General features: G+C 42.7%; 1 protein-coding gene across 2 annotated transcripts; it reads left to right on the top strand.

Annotated features, from left to right (window-relative positions):
* The first annotated feature begins 6 nt into the window (after positions 1-6).
* On the top strand, positions 7-23,581 carry efnb2a (ephrin-B2a). Of its 2 annotated transcripts, XM_085383666.1 has the most exons (6): positions 7-163; positions 348-902; positions 11,701-11,984; positions 18,654-18,746; positions 19,945-20,052; positions 21,749-23,581. In XM_085383666.1, the coding sequence occupies exons 2-6, from the start codon at positions 790-792 to the stop codon at positions 22,156-22,158; spliced, it is 1,008 nt and encodes a 335-aa protein (XP_085239792.1). In that variant the 5' UTR covers positions 7-163; positions 348-789; the 3' UTR covers positions 22,159-23,581. The 2 variants fall into 2 exon arrangements, with proteins under 2 accessions (XP_085239792.1, XP_085239793.1); XM_085383667.1 differs by having other exon boundaries at positions 46-902.
* The last annotated feature ends 1,954 nt before the right edge of the window (positions 23,582-25,535 follow it).

Here is a 25,535-nt window from a genome sequence, read left to right as displayed (position 1 = left end):
GCGGGGCCTATGCTCAGCAAATATTCCCAGTAGCCGTCCCTTGCAGTTACTTTCCATCCAGGTTTCGGAGCAGCCGCTGAGGCTTCATCCTCCCTGCGCTCTTTGGTTTATTTTGCGGGAGGACGGATCTGCAGGATTGCGCCGCAGCAGCAGAAACACTTTGGTGTGTGTGTATGTGTGTGTTTATATCCGTGAATGTGTGCGTTTTTTGGAGGGGTGTATAGTATGAGAAGTTCCATCCCAGCTCCTTTTATTTCTTTCATTCTCACATGTGATCATTTTCTTCATTTTGACCACCCGACCTCATTGTTTCGCCCTCCTCATTTCTCTGCTGCTGTCACCCACAGTTTGTTGCTCACCAGCTGAAAGAAAGAGGGAATATCTCACCACCACCACCAACAACAACAGCCACCACCAACCACCACCACCAGCCATCTCTCCTTTTCTGTGCTGCTGCTGGATTTTGCTGGACTATAACGCAGAGGGATTTATATTGGTATTGATTTGCTCTCTGATGGGATGTATTCCAGCCTTTACGCGCTGAGCGGGGAGAATACAAACGCACTGTGCGCCGAATGAACTGCTGCCGTTTGGTTTTTGGTGCATCTGGAGATGCTCTGATCGGGGTTTGTGGTCCGTGCGCATCCCCCCTGGATCGGGATATAAGCTGAAAACACTTTCCTCAGCCCTCTCTGTCTCTCTGGGGCCTTTTTTTGTTGTTGTTGTTTATTTTTCCCATTCTCCTCCCAGTGTGGACGTTTGGCTGGTTTGAAGGCGCACAGGCTCACCATGGGGGACTCGATGTGGAGATATTATTTTGGAGTTTTGTTTATTGCCTTGAAAGTGGACCTGTGCCGGGCGCTCATCCTGGAGTCCATCTACTGGAACACAACAAACACCAAGTAAGTGCCGCTCAGAAACCCCCCCAGACGCAGTAGTAGTAGTAATAATAATAATAATAATAATGATAATGATAATAATTAAATAAAAATTATAATAGTAATAACTAGACTGAAATCCATCCCATGAGCGCGCAGAGGAGCGGAACAAAGAGCCTCGGATTTTAATCCTGGGCTGGTATTCTCAGGGTCTATTTGACTGGGTTTCTGTCTCGTGTCGAGCGAGAAAAGCTGGGGTTTTTTTCGGAGTTAACCCTTCGTGTCAGCTCGCCTTCGAGCTTCACGTTAATGGTTGGTTAGAAAATAGCCCGCTTGTGTGCTCTCGCACTCCTCCGGCGCAGTTTCTCAGAGGTTAAACTCTGATCCGTGTCAGATTTGCGGCTCGTCGGGGCGTCTTTACGCGCAGCGTTCGGCTCGGGCCCGCTCGGCCGTGCGTCACGGCGGCGTGTTTGGGGCAGATTTCTGCGGATGAAGTTAAATTTTCACGCTTTGTTGTGATAATAATCTGCTGCCACGCGTGTTTGTGGTGACAGGGGAGAGGACAGGAGCTGTTTCAGTGGCTGAAATGTTAATGTTTCGTTTTACCGAGAAGCGGGGAGTCTCCGCGGGGGCAGCCGGGACGCTCCGCCGGGCCTCAGATGCTCTGCTGCGGGTTGTGTGTGTGTAGGAGAGTGCGTGTGGGGGGTAAATATAAAACAGTGAATTCAACCCCCTGAGCAATGAGGTGGATTTTTAGTTTGTGGGGTAAATGTGTTTAGGACGTGAAAAGTTTTTCTGGAAGTTGGAGTGAACCGGCGGCTCCCCAAACGCTTCCAGCCGCTCCTCGCTGCTGCCAGACGGACAGAAAAGGCCTCAGAGGGGTTGAACTCTGCTCTGGTGAATATTCAGAGAGGCGGTTAAACTCTTCTAATGGAAATTAAAAAATAAAAATAAAAGAGGAGAGAGAGGAGGTGGTACTCCTGCGTGCAGCCCGGCGGGGGGCGCCCGTCTTTGTGGCCGTTTGGTCACGGGCGAACTCCTGCAGCTAAAAGGCTCCAGAGCGGGAACGTTTTCTGGTTGGTGGTCGCACTAGAACAGGTGTAAGTCATGGAAATGTGCGCCTTTAACCTGACTGGCGCTGTGTTCCTTTGTGACGCAGAAAATCAGCGCAATTTCAGAAAAGACGCGCAAAAAATGCGCTTTTTAAAAATTCATTAAGGCGAGTGTTGGTGCAGGGCGCAGTTTAGATGCTGGTTCAGTCTGGACCTTTAGAGGCTAATCTTGATCAAAAATATTATTTTATGTGTGTGCGCACTTTAAATAATTTAATTTATTTTTATTTATCTTCGGGTTATTTCAGAGATTGCTGTGATTAATCTTTAAATTAAATCTTTAAGTATTTGAAGTTTGCACACCTGAGACAGTGTTTAGTAAAAATACTTTCAGTTCAGTTTTATTTATGTAGTTATTTTAAAAAGACGTAGGAGCACCCTCACCTGCAGGAACTGGATTAGTTTGTTTTATTTATTTATTTTTTCTTATTATTTTTAAAAAGTCAGTTTTTATGACATTTGACTGAAAATGTCAAACGTTTCCTTCTAAAAACTCCCTGATTTGGATCTAGATTAGCTCTGGAAGATCATCACGTCTAAGTTAAACTCAGTTCTTCAGATTTTTATCCAGACCTTTAAGAATAATCCTTCTGATAAGCAGACAAACAGGAGGGGGGGAGAAAGCAAAAGTATTCCTGTGTCTGAGTGGAGAGGTCAGAGGTCACACAATGATCTCATTGGCTGATTTTTCTTTTTCTTTCTTTTTTTTGGTAGTTTTTAAACTCTCCGTCTTTTGCTTGGGTTAAATAACACCCTGAAAGTCCTTAGTGTCTTCATCAACAGGTCGAGCTCCCCCTGCCTCCTCTTCCTCCTCTTTGACTATTCAACTGAGGATGGATGTTGGAAATCTGAAGGATTAAGCCTCATTGTTGTAGCTTTACTACTTTACTGCCCTCAAAAAACAACACCAAACCCCCCCCCCCAAAAAACAAGAGAATGACCCCCTCCTCCTCACCACCTCCTCCTCCTTCGTGTGGTAATCCATTTTGTAGTTGGGAGGGAGAAACAAAAGCGAGGCCTGCTTTACATGGTTTTATGTAAAAGAAGCGCTCCCTCTCCTCCTCTGCACTTCATTAAGAGATTACACAGCAGCCCCCAAAGGCCCTTTGTGACCGGGCAGCGACAGGGGCACCTCTCAGGGTCCTTTTGTGAATGTGGAGGGATGCAGGGAGGGACGGAGGGAGGGGGCGCAGAGATGCAGAAACCTCCTGAATGAGTGACGAGGAGTCCGATTCTAGTGTTTTTGTGTCTGTTTTGTTAGAGCAACTGAAATATAACTATACTACAGTAGAAAATAATTTTAAAAAATTGTTAGTAGTAGTATTTTTGCTAACTTATTTTATCCTTAACTGATCCTAAATAACACAACTGCTTTTTGGTAAACTGAACCATGATAATTCAAAGATTAGCAAACCTTGCTGATCCTAGTTAACTGATCCTGGCTAACTTAGCTGGTCCAAGCCAGCTGATACCAGTCAACTTAACCTCTTCTAGCTAACTTAACCTATTTTAGCTAACTTAAGTAATTTTAGCTAACTTTCATTATCCTAAACCTAGCTTATCCTAGCTAACTTAATCTGTCTTAGCTAACTGATACTAGTATCAGTTAGCTAAGATAGCCAGTTTTAATTAAGTGATCTTGGCTAACTTAACAGATCCTAGATAACTGAAATAGTAGCAAACTTAACTGAGTGAGCCAAACCTAGCTGATCCTAGGTAACTTAACCAGTCCAGGCTAACTGATACTGTCTGACTGGTAAGCTAATTGAGATGACTAAAGTTAGTGTTACTTCCTTGAGGGCAGTGGTGTAAAATAATTCATGTTTTATTTGTCATTAGTTATGTTAGTTGGTTAAGTGTTAGAGGTGTTTAATAAAACCACGAATGATTACATATACAGTGTAAGTAAAAATAAAATGCATGTGTTTGATGAATATTCAGTTTTTAAGACATTAGAAAATAAATAAATACTGGCCTGACATATTTACAGAGGAGGTTTATGTGTTGCCTCAACGTTGTTTGTCAGAGAAACAGATGCTCAACCAATCACAATTACAGCAGCTATAAATCAATGTTATTCCAGCGTCAGTGTCAGCATACTGGCTGGATTCCTCTGCGTTTTAACGCCAACCCAATGTTTATTTAGCATTTCAGTCTCAGGCATAAAGATGATTCAGATGAAAAGTTGGAGAAGCAGTTCGTGATTGCCTCTATATAATGAAAGAACAGGGAGAGAAGAAGAAGACGAAAATCTCTCTGGGTGATTACGATGGTTATGTTTAGCTGCCTAGGGTCAGATGAAAGATACGAGGCCACTACGTCTCGTCCGACAGAGGGCGATTAACCCTCGCTGCAGCTAAACATCCAGCTCCCCTCGCCGTTTGCTCATGACTTAAGGGCCGCAGGAAGAGGTCAGCGACTCCATTTGGTCACACAAATCCACCAGAAAGTCTGAAAATAGAGGGAGTGGAGGGACAAACAGGATGCTCCTCTTTCTGTTTGTTTTTCTTCTTTTACCATTGAGCTCCTTTTGTTACCCTGCCCTCCACAAACACTAAAAACACGTAGAAGATAAACGAGAAAACAGATGTAAGCCTTTGAAGACTCACTCAAGTGTCGCCTACCTGTGAGCCTGATTTATGTCACTTTCATCACAGCAAAGTTAAACCTTTAAAAATCTTGAACTCCTTTTTGCTGCTGTAGAGATGAACCCCGTCTGTCCTCGCCTCCTCTCTGCGCCGTCACAGAGGCCCCGTGAGGCCCGGGGTCTCCATCCAGCTCCTCTCCCTGTGATTTTCTGCCTGTTCACTAACAGTTGTTGGGGAAAAACTTTTAATAGTTAAGTATTTTAACAGATAAGTATGTGAAGTAGTAAAAAAGTTGGCAGTTTGTCACAACAGAAGTGTAAAGTAAACTAAGTGTGTCGGGGAGGAGTGAAAATCATTAATTTATGCCTTATGTGCATATTTTTAAACTAACTCCATTCTGATTTTATATTTATTTACATAGATTTAATGAATTTTAACATTTAAATGCCTCAAACAATAGAAACTGCAAAAACTCTGACACATAAATGAAAGAAATCCTTTTCAGCTGTAGCTTTCAATGTCTTCATTGTGATTTTGTTGAACTAAATATAAAATATGCAAGTGTTATTTTTCTTCCCGCTGTTTTAAAAACCCACCTTGTCCACCTACGTGTTTGTGGTTTATTGTTTTGTGTTATTTGTTTTTACCTGCGCTTTACTCCAATCTGACTGTGTATCCAGTTATAACAGGAACAAAAGAAAAGTTGGCTCTTTGACTTTGATCTTTTTTTACCTTCTGAATATGAATTTGTAAAGCTGTATGTGTGATAGTAATGATTATTGCTGTATGGATTAGAATTTTTGATTATTTTATTTAAACCGGTTTCTCTGGTCAGGTTTTGTTGCCCCGTAGGAAACTTTTACTGTCGTTTAACGGCTTCCTAACACCCTCGGTCCTTTTACACACAGCAAGTATTTGACTTTAACAGGTTTAAATTGTTGGTGTGAGGGTGACACAAAGCTTTTCTGTAAACTTTGAAATTACTGACAGAAATCTAGCTGCTTTTTGCTGAATAATCAAACAAATAAACGTAAATATAGAAGATTTTCCACAGTTTTCTGGAGGGTTAAAGGCTGAGACGTTGTGTTTCAGTGGCGCAGGCAGTGTTGGGATGTTTATTTTTAGATTTTTATTTTCATTTTACCAGGAAGTCGCAGTAAGATTAACAGACAGAGACGGGGCCAAGTTAGTAGTGTTATGAACTCCATTACATGCCCTTTAAGAACTTTTCTTTTCACACCTTTACTTTTGTTCTTTGCACTTTTAAATTCACGTAACTCCTCTGACAGCTTCAGCTTACAATGAAAATTCAGATTTCCACAAAGAAAACATGAAGACGTTGTTCTCTTAAATAATTTCACTATGAACAGCATTCACTTGTTTACAGACAAGTCGGTTAATAGAGGATCTAATCAGCTCATTTGTTAACAATAAAATCTATGTAAAATTCAAAATGTGCTCCAGTGGTGCAAAACTGGGAACTCCTGTTTTATTATGAATCCGATATGAAAAATCAGTCATTTGAGTCACAGGGACATTTTTCTTTTGATCAGTTTCAGTTTTTCTTGTCAAACTCGTGTAAAGTGCGTTTAGAGTGATTCCTGAGAAGGCACGGTTATTGTTCAGTTCCTGTTCGTGGGTTCAGCAGGTACGTGTAAGGATTTTCAGGTTCTTTTACTTCATCTTTTAATTTTGGCTGTTGCCTGATACTTTAACATGTTTTCTCCACCGCTTCATGACTGAAGTGCTGTAGTTTGTTGTGCTCCAGTACATCACCAACACAGGAAAATACTGAATTTTTACTACAGTACGTTTTTCTGAGCGATTTTCACACACAAACATGTGAAGATCATTGAGTATAGCATATAACAAAGGAGGGGATTAGTGATCTGACAGAAAATTGGCACGTTAAGGGCTCTTACCACAGTGTTTTTCACAGTTTCAAACATTTTAATGAATCGTAACTAAAATTCGTTGATTCGATAAATCATAATCGAAGTCGTCATTAGTTGCAGTTTCAAATCCTGTTTTTAAAATGAATACGCAAGTGGGAAAAATGCAGTCATGTCATCATCTGTCTTTTAGTACTTTAACTGATGTTTTTGAGATTATACCTACATGTTTTTACTGCCGTAACATGTTGAATGCGGGGTGTTTTGAGGCAAGTTTATTACAGTTTCAAACTCAAAATGCTAGTTAGATATATTTGAAAAATAAGATTTTTGCACACAGACTGAAGGGCGAAAACAACATTTGGATTAGTGATTTTACAGTAAATTGATTATTTTAATGTGCTTTTGATGTCAGAGTTTTCAACCCTTTAATGAACCATAAAATCCAGTTTTTTATGGGTTAATGTGAGATAATAATCTAGTCATAGCTTCATGTATCTTTTAATACTTTAATGTGTTATTCTGGATAATAGTTAACTGCTTTTACTTACGTAACATGTTGAATTCAGGGCTTTCACTCTGCGTTAACAGTACTTAGCTTCTCCCTCCCGTCATAGAAAAGGCATTTCTGTTTTTATTCCATGTCAGTGACTAAAATGGAGGCAGTAGATTAAAACACACTTTACATAACAAATTTCCAGTTGATCAAATGACATAAACTAAAATAATGTGAAGTAAAGGTCCTGTTTAACCACCGTGGTCAAAAAGAAACAGACTTGTTTAGCATCATGTGACTTTTTACTGCAGAAACAACAGCAGTCCATTAAAGGTCAAAGGTCATCTTTTTAATGAGGAAATCAGCACCCTATAAGCTGGTAAACATGTTGTGGAAGTTCTTTTCTTTTATTCTGAAGAATGCGTGCCAGAATACTTGGGGCTCTTTTGGTTCAGGAATATTTATGATGGCCGGGGGGGGGGGGGGGGCACTATAGACGGGGTGAGGGGCCTTATAGCACGGTGGGGGTCAAATGCATTTACAATCATGAGGTGGAGGGGCAGGCTTGTTTTTGTGTGTCCCCATTTGGCATTGTCATCAGCCTCTCTGTATTCGGCCTTACCTGCCCACCGGGGGGCCAGGTATCCGGTAACACCGTGTTGTTGTCCTTTTGTGTTTCTTTTTCAGCCCCTTTTAAGCAGCTACTGGTTTTCTTTTTTGCTGAACTCTCTCTTTATGAGCACTTTATCTGAAATATGATGGATGATTGTGTTTTTACCTCCGGCTAACGCATAAAGTGGTGACAAGGATCCCGCTGGACTGAAAATGACTCAAGTTTCTCGTTAACTCACTGTAGGCATTGCATTTGTTGATGGTGTGTTTAAGAGAAAGTAAGATTAATTATTTGAGTTTTTTATCCCTTAATTATTATTTTATTTTGAGATATAGTTGTTTTTCTGTGAGTACATGCATGTAACTAGTTTTTTTATTTTTTTTTTTACAGATTAAGGGAAATAAAAGCAATGTAACAGCAATGCCACCTCCAAAATTCAAACTAGGCTTTTGTAAAACACTAAAAATATAAAACCTTCCTGATGTCAAAGGTCATTTTAGATCTACAGTCCAAAATCTCCTAAAAAGATTCACTTTACTGTCACTTTACTGTGGCAAATAAAAGCATCAGATAATGTCTGTTACATGGACTGTAATATGCTCTTTTGACAATTGCTTGTGATTTTTAAAACTGTACAGTAGCCCTGGGTGTTGCTATTTGTTTAAATTATGGGGCTGAAGTCATACTAAAGTGGGTGTTTGAGGCATAAAAGGAGGAGCCGGCGAGGTCTAATAACTGCTTAATGTTGGCGTTCCAGTGTATTCATGTGGCTCTTAAATATCTGAGTCATGCTTGATTTCTTGCTAGTAGCTAGCTTCCTGTAGAGATAGCACTGATGGCAGCAGAGCAGGAGTTCCTACACCCTGCTTGATAATATTGTTACAGAGGTTTTGATCAAATTTGCTATCGGAAAAACATCGGAAATTATTAACTCGCTTCATCTGTGTATGTGTGTTCAGGAGGCGTGTGCCTGTGTGTGGCAAAACACACGTTTTTAAAATATTTTATGTGAATTTAAAGTCGTGTTTCAGGTTTGTAGCTAGAATCAGGGTGGGTTTAGTCTGATCTAGCATAAAGGAGGTTTAATTGTTGTTTTTGAAGCCTTGATTTTGATCTTCTGGCCATCATTATCTGCCTTAAATAATGCCCTGTTAACGGGGAGCTTTTGTGCTCTCAGATACATACACAAAACAACCGTGTCCGTGCCTTTCAGCTGCTAACGTCACTGCAGCTCTTTAATAAATCCCAAAGTCGGTTTTCCACGGGTGCAGGCCTGTTAGTAAATCTGCCCTATAGACGTTTAAAATGAGCACATGCATGCCTGCCTGCTTTTACCCCTGTACAAACACACATGCCCACTTGCACGCATGAATGAACACTTCCAGTCACACACACATATACACGTCCATGTTTTTAAAGCGCACAGCTCTACAGTATTTGTGTTCGAGTGAAGCCCCGAGGCTCTTCAGAGGACCTTCCCTCCCTCCACATCCTCCCTCACATCCACACACGAGATGATGATGCCAGATGGTGCTGCATACCCTTCCTCTCTCCCTCTCCTCTTCTTCACTGTCTGTCCACCACTGGTCGTACTGTATCTTCACAGAGTGTGTCTCTGGAGGGGGGCGGGGGGCATAGAAAATATTCGCTCGGCCTAGTTATCCACTGCATGTGTGTGTGCTTGTACTGGAAGCGGGGAAGATGATGCAGAGGAATAATGTATGTGTGTGTGCATGTGGACGTTTCAAAGACAAAGAGAGAGCGATAGAGACAGGCAGAAGAAGAGAAGCAGCCACTGTATATGATATGACATACTGTACAGTAACAGCAGATATCTTTCAAGCCTTGACAGATTTGCAAATTTCTATATTTTTTTAAGCCTAAGAGAAAAGATGTCATTCTCCATACTGAAGATGTTTTATTACCAGCAGTCTCATGGAAATTCGTGAAATAGTCATAAACTCTAAACTACTGAATAACGTTTCTGGACACAGATATTACGGGTTTTTCATGTTGCTGCAGTTATTGTTCTTTCTAGTCTAAAATGTTCCTGATTGGTGTTTGTGTACATTAAATTAATATGTTCCCTGTTTAAAAGGTCAAAGAAGTCCACATTCAGAGATAGAGAGGACGTGGCTCACACCTGAGACCATGTTTTTAGTCCTGGATGTTGTTTTAGCATGAAAAACAGGGAAAATCGATTATGTTTTCGTGACTACAGGACTTTACGAGAACTGATCATTGCTGTGGCAAAGATCATGGAAAGTTGTATGGAAGTACATTTTTGTTTTTTAACATTGTTTTTTTTTTCCCACTTAAACGTGATGGCTAACAGACCAAAGTTGCAGGATTAAAGCGTATAATAAAGCGTAGAAGTCGTGGAGGATGGGAAAAACAGCTCGACTATAACGATTTGTTTTGATGATGCTCCTTTTTGAAAGTCATATTTATGCGCATTAGAAAATGTAATAATATTTGCAATAGAGAAAGGAACCAGTATACTTATGAGAAAAGAAACAGAGCCATTAAAACACGTATTCCTGTGTAAAATATGTTAATTATGAATCAGGTCTCCTGTGTAAAGGTTCTGCAGCTGCCCTGCGGTGCCTGTCTTTGTAGTCAGCTTTAAAGAAAAAAAAACAAAAAACTGAAATCCTGGAGCTCAGAGGACTGTTTTCCATCTCAGTGCTTCAGAAATGAGCCGACCCTTCAGGCAGAGGTCAGAGTTCACTCAGAGATGCTATGTTTACTGTAAATATGTATGAAGGGATGCAGGTTTGTGAGGGGAAAAACATGATGAGAATGAACGTTAACAAAGCAATTTCTCAAATAATATTGTTTTTAAAATCTTTTTGTTAATAATTTGTTGATAGTTTAGGGTTAAGAATTATTAAAATATTACCGTGTCCGTTACAGTATTGGTACTTTATCCAAACCCAATCATTTTTTTTATCCTACCTTTACGTTATTGCTATATACCATTATCACCATCCCAACTCTACCGTTTTGCTGGTTCATGCAACTTTTTCTATATCAATAATTCATTCCACATTTTCTTTATTGCTATTTTATACCATGTGTGCCTTAAATTATTTTATTCCATCTTCAACAAAAGCAAAAGAAAGATGCAGTAAATGATCAAGTAGCTTTTGTATCATTTGTTTATTTTTTTGATAGGAACTGTGCATATTAATGGTCAAAAATAAAATAATTTAAGAAGGAAACTTGCTGCACTTACACCCTTAGGCAAATTATACAAAATACATTAGAGAGACACATTATATACATGACAAGCAGAGAATACATGTAATGAGTCATGTCAAGTAAGACTCTCTGTTCAGCTCCATTTCTTTGGGGTAAAGACCCATTTTCCTGGTCGTAAACCCAGAGTACATTTCATTATTTGCTTTGCCTTCGTGTGTGTTTACGTGCACCGGTATTCGCAGCACACCGTAAAAAGCCTCCAGGGTGTCCGTGGTTAGCGCTCCAAATTGTGTTCGAGCATGGGGGAAAATTTGTTTAGCAGATAAATACGAGGCTTCACCTCTGAGTGTGTGTCTGTGTGTGTGTGTGTGTAGTCACTGGAATGCTGCAGGGGCTCTCATCACTCGGAAACTAAATGACAACATTATTTTACTTTGGGAAGAAATTTAGGGAAATTCAGCTGCAACCCTCAAGGCTCTCTGCCTCTCTGTGACAGTATTGTTGTGGATTTGCTGAAACTCCGAGATGAGCTTTTACAGTTTTCTTTTTTTTTAAAATTTCCTGTTTTGTATTCTAGCGATGTTCCACCATTTTCTCAACCGTGCCGCCTTCTCCTCATTTATCCAGTTAATTATTCGCTCTTTCCAGAAAAGCTCAGTGATTTTTATCTGCAGATACTGGGGTCACTTTGTACCACACACACACACACTCACACACAGCTCCCATTCCTCCATTATCCTTCATCATCCAAAATTAATGGACACAATCAGTAATTACCACATCAATTATTAAACCGACTTTTCTTTTTTTTTGTGAGTATGGAGAGGCTCAATGGCAAACACTCCAATCCACAGTGCACAATGAATGACTTCTCATCAGTTCTTCGGTGCCTCACTAACATCCCTCTCTCCTTTCAGATTCGTGCCAGGCCAAGGCGTGGTATTATACCCCCAGATTGGGGATAAGTTGGACATTGTGTGCCCACGTGTGGACGGCGGGGTTGGCGAGGGTGTGGAGTACTACAAGGTGTACATGGTGCCCAGGGAGCAGCTGGAGAGCTGCACCATCACCAAGGCCGACACGCCGCTGCTCAACTGCGTCAAGCCCGACCAGGACGTCAAGTTTACCCTGAAGTTTCAGGAGTTCAGCCCCAACCTGTGGGGACTGGAGTTCTTCAGGGGAAGGGACTACTACATCATCTGTAAGTATCCACAGAGGGGTAGATTATAGCTTACATAAATTAAAGGGGGAGTTAACCTTAAACAGATATATACCTTAAATTTCAGAGTCTAGTTTGATCTCTGTAGATTCTTCAAATTCAGCGCAAAGACGGTGAAGAAGACTGTGGCTGATTGGTCCCAAATAGCCAATCGTGTTGTTGCACAGTACAGGTTCATGAAATTGTATCAAGGCTTAAAGTTTGCAACATTAAAGGTGTGGCAGTTTTTTATTTCCATGTTACTTGTTAGATAATCACTTCTGGCTCAAAATCAACAACATGCTAGTTGCCAAAATGTTAATGTTTAAGCTTGAATCCAGTCAGTGATGATGTTGTTCGTTTTTATACAAAGTCAGCAAACTTTTTAAGTCTGGGTTACCATAGAGTTAAACCTGTGGCTTTACCCTCATTCATTCATCGTTTTAAAATAACTGCCCTGAGGTGTTGCCAAGATGGCCATCGAAACAGAAATGCTTCCAGGAGAAGTTAGGGAAAATCCAAAGTTCCAAGAAAAATCCAACTATTAAATAAACATATTGGATCCGTTTAAATTTAAAGTTGGGTGTTGTTTCCCGTGACTGTAAAATCATCTTTGATTATCTTGATGGTTGTAGTCCTGTGGGTGCAGGTGTGGCTGCTGACTGCTGGCGATGTGCAGCATTAACACCATCCTGGGAGGAAGCTGGTATGGGGCTTAGCGAGGGCCCCCTGGTTTGAAACACGGGAGGTGGACTGAACCATCTGTGTGGCGCTGACGGAGGGTGGAGGGTGGGGGGACCATCTGTGAGTCCCTGCCACTGCCATCTGTGAGCTGTCACAGAAGGGGAAGGCCATATTTCTGAGTGAAGGAAGGGGAAGAAAGCAGGGAGAAGAGGGGATGAAAGGAGAGCAGGAAATACTGCTTTTTATCCAGGACGCCGAATGTTTGCAAAACAAACGTGCAGGTAACAGGTTTGCAGGTACAACACCCTCCTCTTAACTTCAAGCAAACATGTAAGAGTAGCTGCTCTAACAGGTCATAGCTGCAGGTTATTTGCATGGTGGGGCATGCCTGACAGGTACTTGAACTGTGTTGCAGGTGAGGTTTGTATTCAGGTAAATATAGCAGGTTAGATGTTTCTTTTAGCTTCTGTATGCTCACTTTGGTGTTAGAGGAGGTGCACATGGACTACAAAGGCTTCTGACTGACGCGATGTCTCCTCCTCGGCTCCCTCCACCTCAAAAGCTGATGTTAATTATTGATGAGCTGGTGTTTACACAGCGCGGAGCCCGAGGTTGCGTCCGCTGTGCGTCCTTCTCGCTCTCTAAATCCTTCAGTTTCACGCTAAAGAAACTCAGCGTCCTGCCGAGTCGACAAGTTGGAAGAGAAAGGGGCGGTGGGAAAGTTCAATTCTTAAAAAAGATGGTCGGAAAATCCAATTTTGCAGTTCTTGCAGATTCATCCTCGCTCCTCCCTTCACAGCTCCCCTCAAAATGCTAATACATAGCCCGAAGAGGGGAGAGAGGGAGAGTTTTACTTTTAATTGCCTCACTTTTCTCCTCTGTTAGCTCTGGTCCCACTTCTGCAGCTTTAACAGCTGCATGGTGGTGCTTTGCACGAGTAAACATCAACAACAACAAAAAAAGAAAAGAAAAAAGATGCGTGCAGTTGCCATTACCTTGCAGCGCTAAAGCGAGCCAGCACCTGAGACAGTGCTAAGTGCTTTTCCCGCATTTGGCCTTAAATGACGGCGCTGACTCAGGGCACGTTTGGCAGCCGCACCTGAGCCACAGATCCGCCTCATATGAGCCAGATGTCAGGTGTGGTGTGACATCTGTGTTCGTTATTTGATATGTAGCATGATTTAGCCCATGTAGGTCCACAATATGTGTGGTTCCACATTTGGCCCACATGTCAGCCTTGACTTTTGGGAGCATTTTAGCGCACATTAGCCACCATGTGGGGTTGACACTTAACCCTAATCAACACCATTCCAGATACAAATTAATGTTTGGCCCAGATCCACCTTACGTGGATCAAATGTCAGGTGTGGTGTGGCCCACAAAACACTTCCTGTAAACCTTAACCCCCGCTTGAACTGAAGGTTGTCCGGATTTGGCTGAGTAGGTCTGCATCTGGGTAATCTTGATAAAACCGATTCAGGTCCACATTTAGCCTGTGTAGGTCCACGTTTGGGGTGAATCTAGGATAATACTTCCAAACATCCTTCTTCTACTTTTAGGAACGCTATAGGTCGTTTAGTCCACCTCTGGACCAACTTTGGACTTGGAATTGGTCCAAATGGACTGAATGTTAGGGCCAAATGTGGCCCATACTTGCAGTTTTCTTGGAGTCATGCCTGACAAGTGCCATAGCTGGGCCTAAAGTAGCCCTGCAGTCTGGCTTGTTTAAACTGAAAGCTCCTGTGTGTGTGTTTGTCAACTGATATACAGACTTCCATCGAAGTGTGACACAGCTTCGGGAAAGTTCACGCCGAGCATTTCATTAGTGTTTTGGAAAGCAGCGCTTGATACGTAATTAATTAAGCGCTGTTTAATCCTCCATTTCTTCTCACAATTGCCGAGGCCCCCGCACCAATGCCACAGATTTGGAGTCTCAACCAATTGGATTAGCTAGCGCTGCCTCGCGTTGAGTATTGTGCCAAAGCTCGGCCGAAATTAGACAGGCACGTTCGACCTCCCTGCTCGCCGCTCTTTACGTTCGGGGCTTTCTGGTCGGATACGTTTAAAGATGCAGCTGTGTGTCCTGTATCGGCCTGCATGCCTCTTTGAAGCAGCCGCACACAATGCTGCTGCAGTTGGGAGCAGATGAGTTTGATGTGATTGTTTGCGGCAGCGTGGCCTGCAGCCGAGAAGCTTGCGAGCGAGATGATTACATGAGCCGAAGAGGAAGAAGAAAGGGAGAGAGAGATGAATGTGGAGGGAAAGGGGGCAGAAAGGGAGCTAACGAGGGAGAAAGGGAGGATAGCAGCAGACAGAGTAAGGGAAAGATGAGCTAAAGAGGGCAGGAGGAGCCAAAACTCCACCGTCACCCTTCTCCTCCTCTTTCTCGTGAGAAAGACTTTCCTCGTTAAATGTCTGATCGAAAGAATTTGAATGCATGCGTCAAAACGTGGATTCTTTTCTTTTTCGTGTCACTCTGCTTTTAAAATCGTATTTGTGAGCGAGCGTTGATATTCACGATGACCCGGCTCTGCCGCGACCTCTTTCCGAGGGTCACTGCCGACCCTTCCTGTCACGATCCATTAGGACACGCTGCTGTGACGGGCGCCAACCAGCCCGTGACCTGCACGACGGCTGGTAATCACATCTTCTATCCATCCATCCATCCATCGTTTTTTTCCTTACTTTCCTCTCCGTCTGCCGCCATGTCTCTGTTCTACTATTTATGGGCGGCCCAGCTTTGTCTTTCGGCAGTGCATTGTGTATTAATTATACTCAGGGAATCTGGCAGCATGAGCGGGACAGTTTTACAAAGCTGAAATACAAATAATTAATCTTTTTGCTGAGAGTTACGTAAAACCAGATCAGGGGAAAGGCTCAAATCGGGACTCGGAAATGTCAAAAGAGTGGTAAATCCGGAATTAGAGGAACATTTTTGTTTTGAATGATCTTCAAGACCTCATAGTGCCACATTATCCCAGTCTGCATTTTGAGTGATGACATATCGACCGTGTTTCCGGATCTGAGGGTCTCTTCATCGTTTTTCCAGGAGTCATTCTCAGACAGCTTTTTTTATTTATTTATTTTAATTTTTTTTTTAAATGAGGCCATTCATTGTGCAGCACATCTTTAGAAACTCACGGTGTCGTTTCAGAGAAGAATCTCACTCAGGCAGACTGAGATTATGATCATGTTGTAGATGGATCATCTTAGACGTTCTCTTTTCTGAAGTTAGGTCTGTTTTCAGCATCTTCTTCCTGCCATGTCACACGTTTGTCTCAACCCACTGGGGAGAGGTGAACATGAACTATTTTACCCTCTTTCGCCATCCTTCCCTGTGCTAATGTGTTCATATTAGTCAAACCATAGCGGCTCTGAACCAGCAGAATCCAGGTAGTTATCTTCTGTCCCTCCTCTGCTGTAGTTTGTTCTTCGTGGTCTCTCTAAAGCATCACATGCTTATCATAGAGTCAGCTGAGAAATCTGGAGCCCTCAAGGTTTCCTTATTTTTGTTCCTGCTGTTCGCTGTTTAGGAGAAAAGAAATTAAAACCAGCTGAGAGCTGCTCTCACAGTCTTTATCTGGATTGCAGCTCAGCTCACAATTGACTGTCTCGTTAAACACGGGGTGATTTTCCACCCTCTTGATTTGATAAACAGGAGAAAATGAAGTTAGGAGGGTGAGGATGGGGGATTTGCTTGAGGCTGATTTCACTGAGTGAGGACTCTTTTCGACTCCCATTTGTTGTGAAGGTGTGTGACTTTACGAGCTGTCACAGTCTGGCCTTTCTTTTGCCAATTCTGAAGGAAAATCTGACCTTTTCCGCTCTTTTTCTCTCTCCCCGTGCTTCCCGAAGGTCACGCACCTCCTCTTTCTAGTGGTAGTTGGTGACTAAATTAATTTTCTGAGGGGTCTGTCCCATTCACCCCCCCCCCCCCCCCCTTCCTTCTTTCCACCAAGCAAACCCCCAGCAGGATGGATTAGCTGGTTAATGCTAGCCAGATAGTGGGAAAAAGTGGCCAATTGCCGGGCTGGCCGAGGAGGGCCTGGTCATTCAGCCAGCCTGAGCCGATTCAACAATCACATTCTGTTTAAATCCAAGTCAGGCTCGCCTGGACTGCAGCCTTGGCACACGGAGAGTGTGTGTTTTCACATTTAAAGGGGAAGAAGAAGAATTTAAAAGTTTAAAATGACTCCAGATTGAAGTGTGTTTTTATTTGGTGCAGCCGTGTTTGAGAGGGATTAGATTACAAAGGGGTTTATTTTAAAAAAGAGAGGTGTTTCAGCTACCGATGGGTTAAATGGTGATATGGGGCAAAAAGGGGAGAAGAAGAAGAGGAGGTGACAGTAGTTAATGCCTCACGGTGGTTGAAGATACTAAAACTCAAGCGTGTTGAACTAACAGGTTTATAAAATCAGCGCTCACACTCTCACGAGGAGCCTATAAGGAGCTTTGTCTGTAATGTGCTTTTTGGACTCTCCTGGAAAGCCATAGGTCAGCCAGAGAGGAGGAGGAGGAGGAGGGAGTCCTTGTTAACATGCTCTTTGTGTCCGCTCTCATCACCGTCTTATTGAATCCAGTGGATTTGGATCAAAATGATTGGTGCCTGGGCAAGGGAGGAAAAGAAAAGAGAGGAAGGACGAGGAGGAGGCACAGTTAAAATTTCAGACCTGTTTCGATCGGGATGTGATGATGTTTTTCAGGGAGTAAGTGGCGCTGAATGCGGGCCACTGAGCGCTGGCCGAAAGCCAAGCTACTAAGCCCCGGCAGCTCGTTAGCTCTCTGTGTTACTGACCTGATAGACCACAAGCTCCACTAACCCCTCCTCTTCATCCTCCTCTCTGTGTTTGCCTGTTCTCTGTTGTGATTCAGCGGCAACTCTGCCAGCGTCCTCCAGAGGCAGCGGAGAGGTGAAGCAGTGGGCCATATTTGTGCATGTCCACCTTTCCAGAGTTCCTGTTTCCTCGTATCTAAACATTTTTTTAAGATCTCGTAATTCATTTCATTTGAGAGCCATCCAAATATTTACTGCCATTAGCTATATAAAAATCAGGAGGTACTCGCTCTGAAGGTCAGTCTTACTGTGAGGGAGCCAGAAGTCATTTTTGGCCAGAATATACCTTTTAGCAAATCTGTAGGTAGGCTTGCCTTAGGGGTGTAGCCACTTGGAGTTGCACTAAAAAACTACTTCATGCCTTAATTAATATAATTTTTCTGGAGGTTACCCGAACTCCCTTTTATGGTTAAAAGGGAGTTCTGAATCCCCACCCTCACCAGGTGTTGCTCTCACGGACGACCGGTCCACGTATAGTTACGCCTGTTTGCTAGATAGAAGCCTGTTCTTCTTATTTCTTGGTATTTAATAAACAGCATTGTATTTCAACCTGGAGTAAATTAAAACCCACCCCACAGTCCTGGTGATGTTCCTTTGGAAGAAGGTCAGAACCTATTTGGTGGGTGCCGAAATATTTTTATATGTAGGAAAAGCCGAGCTTTACTTCTGGGACTGGGACTTTGGTTTCTAATTTCAGTTTTTGTTTTTTAAAATATAAATATTTAATTGTACTTGTGAACAAATCATTTAATTGTCTTTAATTTAGTTCAGTATTTTATCATACATTGAAGCATTTAATGTCTTTCACTATCTAAAAACTGTGTTCGTCTTTAATAAAGGGCTTACGGCTTACAATATTCCTGCCTCCGAATTTTCAGCATGGGCCCTCTCATCCCAGTCCTCTTCTAACTGCCTCCGTGTCAGCACAGTTAGAGACATTACTGTCGCATTTACTTGAGCTAATACAGTTTGTAGGAGGTGATGAACGGCAAATTGTGATTTTTATTAACGGGGGTGTGAGTCGTGTCTTGCCGCCGAGCTGCTGCTGTTGTCTTTGGCTGTTTTTGTGAGATAGCTTTAAGGCGTTCGTGGCTACAGATTTTTCCCTGGCGCTGGTGGCTAATTCAGACCTTTCTCTTTTTCTCTTTCTGCAGCAACATCTAACGGCACCATGGAGGGCATTGACAACCAGGAGGGTGGCGTGTGCAAGACCAAGTCCATGAAGATTGTCATGAAAGTGGGACAAAGTGAGTATTTCATAGTTGGATTGCAGGCTCGTGTGTTAAAGCATCGTCTCCATGACACCTGGGGCTGTGATGGGCCAGGAAATGTAATCTAGCAGAAGTTAATTCAACCAAACAGACACACGTAATCCCGTATGCTTCCATGCACTGGTAGCATCTGCTCCTATACGCTCTGGTCGAAGGCTTTCCAGTTTTCTGATCTGTGAGCCTCTGCATGCAACACCTCAGACATATTGGACCAATAATTATTCACCAGTCTGTCACCAGAGAGGTAATTTCCCGGGGTCGACCCTCTCTATTGAGGGTCAGGAGGAATTAATCGAAGGAAAGACAGAACAGACGGTGAAAATGGTTTTCTTATAAATGTTGATGCGAGCTCCGCATAAATCACTGCATTTATTGAAAGCGATGTTCGACAGAGAGCGGTTCCGGCACAGAGTTCAGCCCGGAGATTATAACAGCAGATGCTCGGCGAATGACTCCGTCATTTAGTGTGTGTTCGGCGTTTAAACCAGAAAACACGTACGCTGACAGACACTTTATCAGCATTTAAAACCATATGGGTTCATTGTGGAAGCTAAAACTCAACCATTAGCAGCTCTTTATGGTTGATTACAGTCATATCAGAGTCATGAAGGGAAAACAGCTTGCCTTTATGTGGAATCAGTGGAAAAGATTTGGCTGTACCACCATGAGAAATAAAAAACTCTTTATAGCCTAGCATTACTCCTTCTGTTAGTTTTACCACCTTGTTTAAACCAACACAGTCTCACGAACGTTCGTGAAATAATCTCAGCTTTCAAAAGTTGAACTTTTTGATGTCTTTTGTGTTCCAGTCTCAAATCTGCTAATTTATATGAATGCACTTTTACATTTTTACTTTTAAGGAACATCTTGCTTCTCACACCAGAGAGCAGTGCAATGAATCTTGCATTTCTCCATTAAAAGTATTACGAAAAGTATTATAAATGGCACTATTTAGGTAATAAAAACCACGCGGTACGGTAAAAAATATACATACTGTTTAATACTGGTAATAAAAATTTTTTGGTTAGGTTTAAGTATTAATACGTTTAGACAGTAAAAACTATCCTGTTAGATTTAGAAAAATATTAGGATTTGAGTTAAAATTCATGTTTTCTCATGAGATTTGGATTATAACAGCCCTGGTTTAATCCTTGTGCTTCTTTTCATTTTTCAGATCCTTCTGACCCCGTCTCACCCAAAGACCCTACCAGAGTACCCTCCTCCCCCAAGCACCCAGATAACAAGGAGCCCTACAACCCCAACGACGTGCTGGAGAAATCAAGTAAGAATTACTCTAAATACAGAGACAGGGAGGTAATCGAGGGGAGGATTTATCGAAACAATTTGGCATTTGGGGCGCATGATTGTTCGCCCATCTCAGAGCAGATAGTGCTGAGTTAGTGTGTGTTTGTGTGAAGGAATGAAAGGTCAGCTAGTAATTGAATGTTGCCCATAAAACTGATAGGCATCTCCGGCCCCTTCAAGGACTTGCACAGTATCTCCAGACTGGCCCCGCTCCAGCACCAACCCGGGACATTAAGAGACATTTTTCGAGAAAATGATCTGATTGCTGTTTGCCGTGTCTTAATGACCCATTCTGACTCGGTTCTTGCAAGTTTCTACAGCTCTTATCTCTATTACAGCACAATCTCCCCATGTAAAAAATAAAAAAATGATACATTAAAAAATCAGGACTGGGCAATCAGGCAATTCCTGCAGTGAAGTAACAAAAAAACCAGGAAGGAGTTAAGAACAAAAACAAGCTGACCTACATAAGCAGTCGTGGTTCAGTGAGGGCGTGGCCTTGCTCAGCTTCTGCTCTCTGTGGACGTCAGCATCTCGCTCTCGTTTCTCATTTTCTTTTTTTAATATCAAATCCTTCCATCCTATCGGAGCATATGGGCGTCAGGGTGCTACAGGCTGAGGCAGCATAATCCTCTTGTAAAACAACCGAAGGGTCCTTGCTTTGGGCTGCCTGCCATCCCATATCCACCTCCCTCTTGTTACCACAGCACTTTGAGGCCCTATGGGAAGAAGCCACAGACGAGGGGACACGATTATTCTGGCCTGCCCACGAACAAACTCCCATCTCGAGAACAGGATCTCTTGGGAGCACGCTCACCTTAGAGTTCTATTCCCTAGGAGTAAGAGCAGCTTGGCTTTCATAACTGATGTGCCATGATGACAACCTCAAATATTTCTTTATGATTTTCTTCCTTCGAGGGCAATTAGTCTGGAAAATTAAGTTGTTGTTTTTTTCTTTCTAAATGCTATTTGTCTAAGTGCCGTTTTTGCCTGCGTCTCCCCAACCGTTGTTTGTCCCATCGGGCTGCGTTTGCCCTACTTCCAAGGTTGCTGCTTTCACTTGCTGAATCTGAATGGCCACCAATCGAATGTGACCTTTACAGAAACGCCTTCAGTGTATAGGCTTCACTCTCAGCTGCTCATGGCAGCAGCATGGTGAAGAGAAACACCTTATCAGCTTCGATTTTAACATTGAGCTATTCTGCTTTTCCTTATTTTCCCTCATATGCGTGATGGGAATTCTTATTACTGACGGCCAAAAAGCTCTCAGTTTAGAGACTGCAGTTTTTTTTCTATTCTTGGATCTGTATGATGTCATAGGCACGGAAGCCCCACCCACCTGCTGTTGAAACCTACTGTTTATAAGGGCCAGCCAATCAGAAATGTGTCATGTTAGAGTTGGATGCATTGTAATAGCTTTTGGATTTTTGTCATTAGGTTATAAGAAGTATTACTAATAATGCTTTATTTGACTATTTCTTTGCTTTTCCTGGGATCTGGCAGACTATAATATGTTTAAAAAAATTTGTAGTCATAGTTACGGTTTTGGGAGGGCTAATGAAAATGATCTTAATATGCTGTTTTACCGCTTCTGTGTTTTTGAGAAAAAAAAGCGTGCACGACAAATAATCTGACATCATCTTAATCATTCCTTCCTCTCTCTCTTCTTTCAGGTCCAGCATCCAGAGAAAGCAACGAAAACAACGGGAGCGACGGCAAGTCCTCAAACGTCATGCCTTCCGAGGTGGCCATCTTTGTGGCCATTGCCTCTGGCAGCGTCATCTTAATCATCATCATCGTCGTGCTGGTCCTGCTGCTACTAAAGTACCGGCGGCGGCACCGCAAGCACTCACCACAACACGCAGCGACGCTGTCTCTAAGCACCCTGGCAACTCCGAAGCGGAGCGGAGGCGGCGGGAACAATAACGGCTCGGAGCCCAGCGACATCATCATCCCGCTCAGGACTGCTGACAGCGTCTTCTGCCCGCACTACGAGAAGGTCAGCGGTGACTACGGACACCCGGTCTACATAGTTCAGGAGATGCCGCCTCAGAGTCCGGCTAACATCTACTACAAAGTCTGAGGCGGAAGCAGGAACTGGAACAATTCACGAAGCAGAGCGGGTTTTTGGCTTCGGCAGGCGCGGCCGGCACACCCTGCTAATGAACACTCTTTTTCTCTCTCACTCTGTCAACTCCTCCTCTCCTCTGATGTTTTGTCACTACTTTATTTTTCTTTCTGGGAGTTTTGCTGACACCTTGTCGCTCTGATTTGGCATGGACGGGAACGCGTGGCGGCCCTGTAGTGAAGCCCACCGCTGCTGCTGCTGTTGCTGCCGCCGCCACTGCTGCTGCTCTCCAGGAAGCAGAGAAGACGTTCTCTTCTTTCCCTAGTGTTGTCTTGTGTTGTGCACTGCGGCAGCCGGCATTCCTGTGGGAGTGTTTGTGGGATCGGGAAGGTTTTTTTTCTTTTTGGAGATGGACAGACAGGTGTGAAGGTTTCCTGAGGAGGATGAGATAAGGAATTATTTTCTCCTCGCGTAAAGAGAGACTTCTGCTTGGAAAGCGAGAAGGAGAAGAGAAGGAATAAAATGAGGAGGTGAAGAATTAAAAGAGGATATGGTCTGACCGTGGACTCACCAAACGGCGGCCTCCTCGCCCCTTGACACTCACTGGCCGGAAAAAGACTCTGTGGAGCTTCTCGCACCCATCAATCCTCTCTGGGACTTTTTCCTGAGTGACTCACGGACATCACCCCATTAATCCTGCCACCCACCATCACGCACACACATCCACCCTCGGGCACAGACACACTGTCTCACCTCTCGATGTGAACTGTTTGGGTGTTAGTGTGGATCGCCTCATTCCCACATTTTGTCACTTCTCTTACTTGAAGGTTTTAAGAGAAAAATAGACCCCGCCCACACTCCTTTTACGGTTTACTGTTTTTCATATCCTAGTATAGTTCAGGTGACTCGGAATGGCAAGAGTGTCCAAAAAAGAAATAAACCCAGGTGGCTTCTGGGAAGAGTGGAGGACTTTCACATTATAGTGCAGCACTTTTAACCCCCTATTTTTTATTTCTTTGGCCCCTCCACTCTTCGCAGTCCACAGAGAGGTTTGCAGTGACGGATGGAGATGGGAGAGCAGCTGTATCCCGGCAGATTTAGTCACCTCTGATCTGGGCCTTGACACGGAGAAGTGATGGAATTAAAACTCCAAGAGGCCCGAGATCTTGCAGAAGTTAGCTGGCTGAAACAGCTCTAGGTACTGTAATGTTTACCCCAAGGGGTCCAGTGATGAATAAAAGGGCCCCCTTAAAATAAATGGCCCCAAATCAGTGTGAACGGTGCTCTCCTTTAAAAAAAAAAAAAACATGTAAAAAAAAAAAAAAAAGCACAGGGACATCTACTTACATCGTTACTGTTCCTTCATTAGCATTTCCATATTGTGAGTTTTCGATTTACTTCCTTTTTTTATTAAATAGATGTACATTTAAAAAAATAACATTAAAAGATGAAAAATTACAAAAAAATAAAAAGCAGAATTTATTTATGATAAACACATACAGAGCACAGGTGTGGTCAGGCGGTAAGGAGAAGAAGTAATGTTAATATATTAATGGTATAAGTGCACAATATGCAATCTAGGTTTTTGATTATCTAATATCTCGGAATCCTGCTGAGGTCCGGAAAAGAATACGGGAGTCCTGTGTTGTTTCCCGCAAGTCAGCCGCTAAGTCCTGTATTCTTTCCACAAGTTAGCTGTTGAGTCCGTTATTTTTCTTTTTCTTACCCGGTTAAAAGTATAGTATTTTTTCCAGAATAGAGGTGTCTCTTTCCCAGGAGTTGGCTACCGGATCCCATATTTTATTTTTACCAAAAAAATCCTGGATTTTTTTCCCCCACTTAGTAAAATAAACCAGGAGCTGGCCACTGGCCCTTGAACTGGCTACCAAGTCTCAGATTTTTACCCACTTGATAAAAAAAAAAAATCTGTTGTCAGCCACAGACCACCACAGTTTTTCAACTCAGTCAGCTACGAATTAACAGATTATTAGCAAGTTGACTGCGAAGATGGAAAGAATGGAAAGAATACAGGAATCAGCCGCTAAGTCCCATATTTTTCCGGCTCAGTTTACGGTTGTCGGCCGTTATATGCGTATATTTTTGGTGATAGTTAAAGGAATACCAAGAGTAAACGGTTTTAATCTGAGTCCTGTATTCTTTCTGGCTCGGTCCTGGGAAGGAGGACCAGGGGAGGAGAGTTAACCTGACCCTAAATAGCTCACATTGGTGTACACAAGGGCAGAGTAGCTGTGTCTCCCACGCTCACTCAGTGTAGCATCTCCCAAAGGATAACTCCCATGAACACCCAGTGCGCCCGAATCTCCTCATACACACCCCTCATGTTCTCCGTGTGATTGTGCGAGTGTGTGCGTGTGCATTTCAGTGACTTCACATTCATGAATATCTTTGGCGTAGGCCTGCCCCCGAGCATATATCATCCTCATTCGTACATGATCAAATTTCACCGAAAAAGCCAAGCCTTGTATGATCTGAGGTTTGTGCCTCTGAGAGGCTACAAAATCTGCAAATATGCAATTCTTATTTATTTTTTTAAATCGATTCTGAGGAAAAAAAAAAAAAAACACCTATGGAAAGTGTTCTTAACCACTGAAAGATGTAACAACAAACCAACACCACAAAACACAAGCCTGCTGTTAGCTTTGAGTTCCTGCATCGTTTCTAGTATTATTTGAACCTCTTCTGTTCTGACCGTGTGCCGTAGTACAAAGGTAAACTGTGAAAAATGAAACAATTAAAAAGCATATGTATCACACCCAAACAGGTATTTAAGAAAAGAGAAATGGCTGTTTAGTTGCTGTCTGTCTGCGGCAGAATATGACAATCTTATTAGTTTCTTTGAATCTGGCGTCCTTTTCTTAGCTTTGCTAACGCTTTCCCAGCGTCGACAGGTGTGCTCCGACCTGCTTGGAAATATCGTAGCGACGCCGTGAGAGTCTCAGCACGCAAGCTAAGAGAAGCACCTCAGGCTACTGTAAAATGCCTTGCTCGTATGGTCAGCCCTTGGTCACTTGACTCAGTAATTTTGCACCGTACTTCTGTAGGTAAGAAACTGTAAATACATTAATGTTTGTATTGTATATGGATCCTGGGTTGTTACAATAGCCTTATTCACCTTTTTAGGAACGTAAATGGAAGCGAAAAGTACAGAAAAATGGAATTCACTTCAGTAAAACAGAGCATACTACTTTTTTGGTAAATAGCTTATGTAAATATTGACCAGAACCCAATAAAATCATTTTTATAAACTCTTAAAGTAAGATGTTTTGTATAAAATTTGAATTTTTTGCTATGTATTTTAGCTAGCGCTCGATGGAAAGCCCGTGTCCTCCCCACTCCCTCCCCTTTTGCACTGTTTCCATTGTAATTTGGTT

The sequence above is a fragment of the Rhamphochromis longiceps genome, linkage group LG16 (genome assembly GCF_057381845.1).
Source record: "Rhamphochromis longiceps isolate RC_006_pf linkage group LG16, R_longiceps_female_GT1.1, whole genome shotgun sequence".
NCBI classification, from domain to species: Eukaryota; Metazoa; Chordata; class Actinopteri; order Cichliformes; family Cichlidae; genus Rhamphochromis; species Rhamphochromis longiceps.
Note: the sequence above shows the minus strand (reverse complement) of the source record. Positions and strands in the feature narration are given on the sequence as shown.

Excerpts from the sequence above, each read along its gene's own strand:
- efnb2a (XM_085383666.1), top strand. The coding sequence starts at position 790 with ATGGGGGACTCGATGTGGAGATATTATTTTGGAGTTTTGTTTATTGCC. Across the intron at positions 903-11,700 it reads TGGAACACAACAAACACCAA|ATTCGTGCCAGGCCAAGGCG; the intron begins GTAAGTGCCGCT and ends CTCTCCTTTCAG. Across the intron at positions 18,747-19,944 it reads TGTCATGAAAGTGGGACAAA|ATCCTTCTGACCCCGTCTCA; the intron begins GTGAGTATTTCA and ends TTCATTTTTCAG.